We start from the raw sequence: 9,664 nt of genomic DNA, 5'->3' as shown, positions 1-9,664 counted from the left end.
TTGTATTAGTACTGTTTCTCCATGTTTGGTGGCGCTGCGTTGTGTTGTGTTTTGTTCCGTCTGCTGCTTTACCGACCATGTGGTCTTCCATGCTTAGTGCTTTCTATGTTTGTTTGAACTTGGATCTATTAAAAATTCAGACACTGGTGAAGAATTGAGTAAAGCACAAGTACATAATACATTTCAGGATTGTGAATGATGAAGAAATGATCACCACACAAGAAGAATTAAAGTTGAAAAGGGTAGCCGGTGGTTCCATTACGGAACACCGACCCTTATTTTCTTCTGATTCACTGTGAGTTCGAGTTTTTGCTTCGGAGTTCCGACGCTCATAAACTATGTAATAACATTTTACAGATATATCTACATCATATGGGACGATGGAGTTCGACAATACAGCATAAAGACGGGAAAATTTGTGCAAAAGTTGGAAACACCAAATGAAGTCGTTGAATTGCTGTCAGACCCTGAGGACAAAAATTTGCTACATGGCTTTACATCAGCAGGCGAGCTCCTAACCTGGAAGCAAGATACAGGGTTTTTCGAGAACAAAAAGGTATAATTATTGTTAGTTTCAATCCTTGTCTTCTTAATTCAATAATGTTGCAATCTCCAGACTCTCGCTTTGAAGCTATCAAGTGAGAAGAAAATCGTTGGCTTGCACCTATCCTCCAACAAAAACGCTGTTGTCGTGGTTGAAGACACGGAAAAGCAGATTCATAAATTCATAAAATACAACCTCAATACAAATGAAAAGGAAAATCTGCCTGTAATTGGTCAAGTTGGAAAGTTCAGCTCTTCCGTGGGCAGTTCGGATAAAGATGAGTACCTTGCAACCATTCACGTATACAACCTGAGGGTCGTCAACTTAAATTCCTCGGAAAAATTCAAGTAATGATACCAATCCAGTATTTTTTGCAGTGACTAATTTTATTGTTCAGACACACAGTGAATCCTGAATGGGGAAGCTTCTCTTGTGTTCGGTCCCATCCCAAGCAAAACCTGATTGCCACCTGCGACCAGTCAGGGAGGATTTTGATTTGGAGAGATGTTATGTCCTTCCAAGCCATCAAAACGCTGCATCACTGGCACAAACTTCCGGTGAACGACGTTGTCTTCACAGGCCAAGCCAGTAGCTTCTATTCTGGCGGGTCTGAGACTGTTATTGTCAAGTGGTGGCTAGACGGCAGTCAATCCAGAGATTTCATCACTAATACCGGAGCTTCCATTAAAAACATGGCCATCTCACCAGACAATAAATATGTGGCTGTTGGAATGGCGGACAATGGTAAGGGTTTGCATTAAAATTCAACTGGAATCGTCTCATCTCTGTTCATTTTCAGCAATCCACGTTGTGAACTCTCAAATGGACATTGAACAGACCATTCAGCACGTGTCTACGCACTTTGAGGAGCGACCAGGAGTGAAACCAATCGTTTCTCGCATGTCCTTTGATCCAAGAACAAAAGCCTTGGTGGTCAACGGCCGTTCCGGACATGTCCAGTTTTACTCCGTGGAGAACCAGTCCTACATGTTCTTGGTAACCATCATTTTGACATTACTTTTCTTCACTTCTAAATTATCACCTCTTTTATTCAGGTTGATGTCGTTGGACAGAATTATTTGAACCAGCAAAGAGGATTAGACATGGTCAACACAGAGGTTGTGTTGACAGCCATGTCCAGTGACGGTAACTGGTTTGCCACTGTTGAGGAAAGGGATGACGGACTGAGCCACCTTGAGTGTCGACTCAAATTTTGGAGCTGGGATTGGCAGCACAAGTATGTATCTTAGCACTTAAACCCATATTTAATTTGGGCAGTTGACTTATTACTTTTTTGATCTAGTGACATTCCAAATCTATAAATAATAAATTGCTTTTCAGATTCAAGCTGAAAACCAGCATTGAAAATCCGCACCAGGGTAGAGTGAATGACATTGCTTTCCAGCCTGTGTTGGGCGATGGTGTAAACAGATTGATCAGTACAGGGATGAATGCCAAATTCATTACATGGTGCAAATCCGAAGGTGAGTGACTTGCAATTGAAGCCTAGATCACTTTGACGTCTATTTTATTTTAGAAGATTCTCTCTGGACGTTGGAATTTGTTGGAAAGCTGGACAACCTCGTCCCTCGACCCGTAGAGTTTTCCAACGACACATCTCTCTATGCTGTTGGATTTGAAGGCACTCTGTCTGTTTGGGAAACAAGTGCTATGGAAATGAAGAGCTGCTTGACCAGACCTGACGCATCAGAGCGGATCAAGTAATTTTTTCTTCCTTGATTGTTCTTCTCTTTCTAATGTTTTGTTAAGTTTCGTAAAATTCGGCAACAATGCGTCAAGTAGATACCTTGTGGCAGCAAGCAGCAGCAAAATTGTCATTTGGGACCTGATTCTACTTCAAGTTGTGAAAATAATTGGACTTAAGGTTGCCTGGCTTGCTGCAAACCCAATGAATGATCACATGGCTGCTTTCACAGAAGGCGGAGAGCGTAATTTTTTATGAATTTTTATAGGCTTATTAAACATTTGATTGATTTACAGTGGTAGTGTTCTTGCCATCAGAAAAAGCTCCAATTTATAGAAAGAGTATTTTGGGAGGAAAAAAAGTGAGCTCGGCACTTTACTGGCCTCACGATGAAGTGCAAAGCAACGCGGTTGGGTGGCAGAGATTGGCCCAGCTCTATTTCATGACTGACAATCAGGTACGTTTAAACCTAAATTCCTTTTTCTGCTGAGTTTCAACTTGCTGGCTTTAGGAGATCTTCACTTTTGTTTCTAAGAACGAAGAAAATAGGGATTTTTTCAATCCAGTTGAATTCCCCAACAACGAGGGCAAAACTGCGACCCCGCTGGCTGCTTTTGTGGCTAAGCAGACACTGTCTCAAGTGAAGAAAGTGGAACCACTGCCAATGTGGAAGCAGCAAGTGAATTCCTACCAAGGATCATATTTAAAAATGGTAGGATTGTAAGTTATGGCTAGCTGTATTGTATAACAAGCTATAAATTACAGATGTGTGAGACTCCATCGCACATGCTTCCTCCGATGCAAATGTTGGTTGGTGAACTGATCAACGAGTACCTCACGGCACAGTAAGCTCACGTTTGTTTGTATCTGGCTGTATTTTAAATGATTATTTAGGTCTTCTACTATTGAGAAGCCACAAGAGTTTTTCAAAGCCCCAGAGCCTATGGAGGTCATCGAAGGAAGCTCAACAGATTCAGAGAGTGAGGAAGAAGGAAGCAAGGTAAGACAAAAGCGAAGAAAAGCAAAAACCAAGAAATTGCGTCCTGTTGAGGAAAGTACCCTCCAATCGGTAGCCAAACTTCAGTTTGACTGGGTAGAAATGCTATTTGATGCTGTTGAGATCACATCTGATGAGGAATGAAGCGTCAAACCTTGTGTTTATTTTTTTATCATGAATAATAAATTTATTGTGAAACATGAAAGCTGATATTCATGAGCTTTAAAGATCTGCACCAATGCTATCGTCCTCATCTACATGCTCTTCTATTTCATCTTCTGCTTGCTCTAGTATTCCACTCGTTTGACTTTGCCCTGGCACGCCTAGAGCCCTTAGCATTTCTGTGTCCAAATAATAAGTCGGATTGATGCCAGCTGACTTCATTTCCTCCAAAACTTTCACGGCTGCATTGAGATTTTTTCCCTTGAGGTAATGGCTTATCATCAGAGCATAAACGTCTCCTTTGCGGACCGTTGCCTCTACTTGAGGCACTTGTAGTAGTTCTCGGCTCAAATTCTGTGCGCTCTCACTCTCTCGTTCGAAAAGCCTGCAAATGGTAAAAGACAGTAATTAAATTTGTGCATTTTTGGTTCGGAGCAGGGCACTATTTTTTATTCAAGGAACCAATCTACTTACCTTTTGATTTCTACGTATTTTTTGATAAGGTCAAGCCTCTTTGCGAGTTCATGCCCTCGTCTCTTTTGATCGTCAACTGAGACTCCTTCACTAGCTCGGTTCGAAGCCATTCCTCTAGCAATACATCTGCTCGCCTCCACGTAAGCCCCCAAAGCTTTTTCATAGTCACGGAATTCATCAACTTCCACCTGAACAAGGACGTAAATTTTCATTGCATAATATGAACCCTATCGTACCTGAGCACACGCCACGTAAAATTCCGCAAGCAAATCCAACGCTTTTCCTTTCGAGTAGAATGCAATAATGTGTTTCATGATTTCGGGACTGTTCCGCCAGTCTAGAGATTGCAGATAATTTGCTGCCATGACATAAATTTCTCTTTGTTTAGACACGTTCGTGTAATAGACTATTTTTTCTGTGTCTCCAGACTTAAGTAAGGATTTCATTGCTTGAATCTAAAACGAATTTAATAATTATGTTAAAATAAATTCAATTTTAAATCGAAACCTTACCTTATCTCCTGCCTGAGTATATTTTTTGGCTGCCAAGTGGTAGTTTCCTTGAATATGTGCACTCTCGGCTACTGCTAGCAGAACTTGAACCCTAGAAGCTTCGTTGTTTTCATCCTTTTCAATGGTCAAACGTTCAGCTAGTTCCTCTGTTATGGGGACGTTATTTTGAACGCATAGTTCAATTGCTGATTCATACTTCAATTTATATTTCTTAGTATCAAAAGATATTATCAATATATGATGTATTTCTACCTGTTTAGCTATTGCAAGCATTTCCACAGCTCTTTCGTATTGCTTGTTATCCACAAAAAATTTGGCGCATTTCTTCAAAAGCTTTGGATCTGAACTTGAATCTAAATCGAGAATGATACTCTGCAATGCGCTATATTGCTGAAATCTTCAATAAATCGGAATTAAATGAGATTATTATATTTTGAAAAAAGAAATGATCTCACTGGAAAGCTAGGTCCACTGCTTTGTGCAGCATTCCTGCCTTGTGGAACAGTCTAACCGCTCGCTCTGGCATTTGTTGTTGCTCAAAGTATTGCGCTGCTTCGAGCTGGTCTTGTGGATTAGCTTTAAGAGCCAGACTCCAGATTTGCTCATTCATCCCCTGCTCCTGTTGCCAAATTATTTATTAAAATACTCTAATGATTTGTAAAAAGTGCGTTACTTTGCACAGTCTGATAGCGTTTCCGTAAGCATGTGCCTTGCAAAAGAACTCGATCGCCTTTTCTGCTTTGTTGGCGTTCTCCAGTTGCCTAGCCAAATGGTAGCAAGCAGCCTTGTCCTCACTGTCGGATGCAATGCTGATGGCCTTTTCGAATTTCTCGCGAAAACAGTTGACTCGAACCAAGGACATGGTATCCCCAGCTTTCTCGTAGTACTCCAACGCGCCTTCCAACTCGCCGTTGCTTTCCAAGTACTGAGCCCACCACTTCATCAGATGCCTGCGCCAAATTCCAGGTGTTAAAAACATAGGGATCTATATAAGGAGTAGTGGTTTTACGGGTCTTTGTTATTTGTCATATAAAACTCGAGATTCTGGTCCTCCATCAGCATTCGTGGAACTTCAAATCTATGCGTTTCAGATTTTTCATACATTTTCACCGCGCTGTTGAGATCGCCTTTAAAAAATATTTTGTTACTTGCCTTTAGCCTTGATAATGCAAAACTATACCTATGAACTCCAAGTGTTTCGCGTAGTTGTAGTAAGTAGTGCGCAAGTGAATTCTATTCTGCGTTTCAGCCACTTGAATCGCCTTGTCCCACTGCTCCGTGTCCTGGTAGAATTTATTCAGCAAATCATACCGGCCACAGTTTTTGAGCAGTTTCTCTGCTTCGTCCTAATGCGTAGCAAATATTATACACAATCCTGCTAAAGCAGCAGTGATATTCTGATTCTCACATTGAGGCCTAGTTGCATAGCCAGCACAGCCACCTGCGCGTCCAGTTCAGCCTCTTTACTGATCGCCTTCTTGAGCTCAATCGCCCCTCGAGCGTGCTTCATGTGTCCAAGACACACCAAAGCCACGTCCAGCCTTTTAGTTTTGACGCACATTTTAGCCATGCTCTCCCAAACTGTGGCGCTGAAATTTCCTTTTAGTTATTTTTTTCTCAATAAGAGAGATGCTTACATTTTTATTGCCCTGATTGCTTTGAAAGCTTCATCCATGTTGCCAATCGTTAAGTAGTAGCTAAAGTTTAAAATAGCGTTTTTGGTTGTCTTATCACAGTCCCCGAGGCCCTCGAAATCTTGCATCAAGACTCGCGCCACAAGGCCAGAATCTGAATCCTTCAATTGCAAAAACGGAAAATTAGTCTGTTTGCAATTTTAGCACTTTCAATTCTTTAACTGACCTTTTCCAGTCCTGATGGTTTCTTAAGCAGAATGTAATGCGGTGCAAACGATCCGATTAGACGGCAATACGGTTCAAGCAGAACGTCTGTGTTTTGAATCAAAAACCTGCCATCAGCAGTCGCAAACATTGTTACAAGCATGACCTCCTGCTGCGATTTTTCTCAATGTTAGTCAATTTTAGATAAATAGAGACAACGATAATACCTTGTCTGGAGCAGCTGCCGAAGTCGTTCCTACAATTTTTCTCTTGCCTCTCTGGTCTTTAAGTTTCGGCTGAACTTTAGCCTCGCACACTAAAAGTTTAGGCTCCTCAATGTCCCAAACATGGTTCAATACGAATCGGTCCGCCAGCGTCGCTTCCTGGGTAGAAAAATCAAAAGCCTGCAGGGTGTCAGTGTCTGTTGACCACAGATATAATTTGCAGTCAGGTAGCAAATTAGATCTAGCCACAGTGATAGAAACTTTGCTGCCTTCACAGTTGGATCTAAAGGAAATGTTACCGAGTGATTTTTTTCAAATAATTTTTAAAGTAAATTTACCGTGCTAAAATTATTTCGCCAAAATCGTGGATGACGTCGTTGAGATATTTGGGGTTTGTGTGCAGTTTAGCTTCACGCCGCGACAGGTCCCACACCTTGACCCAGCCCAAAAGCGTGGCGACTGTAAGGAAACTTCCGCAAATTTCGATTCCAATCGGTTCGCCCTCGTCTGATGCAAAGGTTAGATTTTGCTTGATTGTGCCTTGATTGGTTCTGACCTGCAAATCAATATCATTGTTCCGTCGTTATAAAATTGCGACTATGCTAACTAGGGTTAATAATTACTTGTATGCTGCTCCCCTCGATGCAGTAAAGACTGTGCTCGTAAACTTTGGCTCCAACACACTCGCAGGCAAAAGAGCCGACCACTTTAAAGTGCTTCTGACTCAATTCGTACACCGTGATCCTTTTCGTGCCCCAAACAACCACTTGCTGACTGTCCAGAGCAATGCCTTTGATCTGGGTGTCGCAGCACAGTTCCATTGGACCCTCGGAGCCGTGCCACACCGTCAGTTGGTTTGGTGCCACCTGAGCGGTGCTCATTTCTGGACTGAATTCGGCGCAAATCTGGATTTGGAAAGTTGTACGGTATGCTTGGGACATTGAGTATTATTTCTACCTGCTGTTCTCTCAGCAAAAATATCTCTTTTACTGTGTGGACGACCAGCAGGGATCCTCCAACGCCCCACAAAATGTGTTGAATCGCTCCGCCAGTTAGTTTGTTGGGCATCTAAATTTGACATGTAAAGTGATTTAATTAACAGAATTTCCACAACCGTCGCTACCTGCAGCTTCCAGGCAGCCTCTGGGTCCAAATCTGGAGCTGGCGAGTATTTCCAAATTGCCACCCGACCAAGGTTGGTGCCGCCGCACAAAATGCCCCTGTTTGCGTTGTAATCCAAGCAGATAAAGTGCTCTCGGTCAGACGGGTTTTCCAGGGTGAGCAAATAATTGTCGTTCGTGTCCAGATCCAAGCAGCGCACGGACAACTCCCTCGTGCTGACGGCGATGGTGTTTGGTCCGCTCCACACGAGAATCGCGCCCTGCCGAATTTTAATTTGTACTGACAAAATAAAACATTGTAATTTTTCGCTACAATTCAATCAAGTTTGAAAAAAGATAATTTTTAGAAGAATTTTAATTTTTGGTTCACTAAATCCAGATCAAATTCAAAATTGAAAGAAATTTCCATATTATTTCTTCTCACACTGCTTACCTGCGACCTTCCGCTTAGTTTGAGCCTCGAGATCTCCACCAGCTGTCCTTCAGGTTGAATGCTGAAGTGTGCAAGGACGAGGCTGTCAGTGAGCACCACCAACTGATTTTTGCTAGCGTGGTACAGGATTTTATTGATTGGCGATTTTTCGTTGCAAACCTCTGTGACCACTCCATCCTCGTCGAAATGGTAAATCGCGCCTGTTGGTTAAGCTCCCATTATACATTTGAGCAAAGATAAACTGGTAAAATCGTGCCTGAAATTGATCCGACAAAAAATCCAACTCCTTCTTCCGCCGCAGACTTGGAAGCAAATCTGCTAGATGCAGTCTTTGGTCTCCACGAGCTGAACAAGTCCAACGCCAACTCGTCACCTGCCACGGCTGCTTTTGCCAAGCCGCTATAGAGTTAATCCGATTAATTTTTTTACCGTCTTTTCAAAGTAGAATAATATCACTTGATATCCAATTTTGAATTTTCCACCTTGAAGGTACAGCAGGTAAGTGGCTCCTTCAGATCCGTTTGGAAAATCGGCTGCAAGATGCCTTTGGAATCAGCGCGCCACGCAACAACCATTCCAACCTGTTACAATCATATCGCTTCGTCATAATTTAAATAATCTTAATTCGGGAACATCAGCACCGCATCGCCGGAGACAAGCCTAGAACCTCTTGAGCTCCACTGAAGAATTCCCACTGGAGCTTTGTGCGGTGAATCCGCTTCAACAAACTGCAGCCTTTCTTCCAGCCACATGCTGAGCACCCCATGCTCCCAGCCGACGGCCAAAGTTTTTTCTGCGGGGTGCCAAGCCAGGGACACTGCCTGGCCTGAGAGTTGGGCATGTGAAGACACTCCTTTCACGAGCTCTCCCTAAAATATTTTCGTATAAAAGATGTCATGATTGAATTAAATAGCAAACCTCGTCGTTGCACAGAGTAACTGTGCCTCCTTTATCCTCACTGTGAGATGCAACTGCCAAAATTTTGTGTTGAGAGTGAAGCGCCGCGTTCACATGAATTACATTATGTGGGAAAACGTCCACTTTATAATTGAAGTACAAAGCCATTTGTGCCTACGAGTTTCCTATCCTAAATTGGGACAAATGCTAAATATAATAATTTGCTTTTTTTGTGATATTATTGGTTTACTTAAAATTCAAATATACTAATTTCACTATTAGAAATGCGGAAAAGTAAAAATATATTTTACAATATATTTTTTACAACTTAAATATCTTCGCCTGAATTTTGTGAGGGTTAATTATTTTTTATAAATGAGAATATAGATTTTTACCTAAAAAACTACTAACGATTTGGTCTTGTGTTTGTATTCTCTCACAGCTGACGCTTCAGGATATTTTCAGGGCCAGGTAACAGGTGCCGACAAGAGCGGTGGGAACCTTAATATCCAATGTATAATGAAAACTATCGCCAAGCTTTTTCGCTTATAATTAGTTGAAGATATTAACAGATTCAAGATGAAAGACTGGAGAGCACATTTGGATCGAAAAATAAAATCAAAATTTTTCGCTATTGAATCAAAATATCTTAAAAGATGAAATTTTTCAAATACGAACTTAAAGTATATTTAAATAGAAGTCGCGGTTAAATTGAATATGTTTAAAATTCCCCTTGCAGATGTCAGGTCTGCTCCGC

The 9,664-nt window shown here is 41.7% G+C and overlaps 2 protein-coding genes across 4 annotated transcripts; one reads left to right on the top strand and one right to left on the bottom strand.

Moving 5' to 3' along the window:
• The first annotated feature begins 57 nt into the window (after window positions 1-57).
• l(2)05287 (WD repeat-containing protein l(2)05287) lies at window positions 58-3,456 on the top strand. 2 transcript variants are annotated; one of them, XM_065476030.1, is made up of 13 exons: window positions 58-295; window positions 358-556; window positions 617-891; window positions 942-1,288; window positions 1,344-1,540; window positions 1,600-1,781; window positions 1,886-2,028; window positions 2,085-2,265; window positions 2,315-2,493; window positions 2,546-2,706; window positions 2,761-2,961; window positions 3,015-3,094; window positions 3,144-3,456. In XM_065476030.1, exons 1-13 carry the CDS (start codon window positions 207-209, stop codon window positions 3,388-3,390), a joined length of 2,481 nt encoding a protein of 826 aa, XP_065332102.1. In that variant the 5' UTR covers window positions 58-206; the 3' UTR covers window positions 3,391-3,456. The 2 variants fall into 2 exon arrangements, with proteins under 2 accessions (XP_065332102.1, XP_065332101.1); XM_065476029.1 differs by having other exon boundaries at window positions 60-295; window positions 2,082-2,265.
• A 12-nt stretch (window positions 3,457-3,468) lies between these two features.
• rempA (intraflagellar transport protein rempA) lies at window positions 3,469-9,501 on the bottom strand. 2 transcript variants are annotated; one of them, XM_065476026.1, is made up of 23 exons: window positions 9,319-9,501; window positions 8,929-9,097; window positions 8,652-8,879; window positions 8,467-8,591; window positions 8,267-8,409; window positions 8,011-8,210; window positions 7,580-7,837; window positions 7,414-7,524; window positions 7,080-7,361; window positions 6,795-7,012; window positions 6,460-6,739; window positions 6,255-6,404; window positions 6,032-6,189; window positions 5,803-5,983; window positions 5,575-5,740; window positions 5,404-5,521; window positions 5,068-5,344; window positions 4,850-5,013; window positions 4,647-4,791; window positions 4,395-4,589; window positions 4,119-4,337; window positions 3,883-4,070; window positions 3,469-3,793 (listed from the first exon to the last, which is right to left on the bottom strand). In XM_065476026.1, exons 2-23 carry the CDS (start codon window positions 9,073-9,075, stop codon window positions 3,469-3,471), a joined length of 4,278 nt encoding a protein of 1,425 aa, XP_065332098.1. In that variant the 5' UTR covers window positions 9,076-9,097; window positions 9,319-9,501. The 2 variants fall into 2 exon arrangements, with proteins under 2 accessions (XP_065332098.1, XP_065332097.1); XM_065476025.1 differs by having other exon boundaries at window positions 9,303-9,500.
• Between the last annotated feature and the right edge of the window lie 163 nt (window positions 9,502-9,664).

The sequence above is a fragment of the Cloeon dipterum genome, chromosome 1 (assembly GCF_949628265.1).
Source record: "Cloeon dipterum chromosome 1, ieCloDipt1.1, whole genome shotgun sequence".
Classification (NCBI taxonomy): domain Eukaryota; kingdom Metazoa; phylum Arthropoda; class Insecta; order Ephemeroptera; family Baetidae; genus Cloeon; species Cloeon dipterum.
The sequence above is the reverse complement of the archived record's forward strand: the minus strand, read 5'-3'. Positions and strand labels throughout refer to the sequence as shown.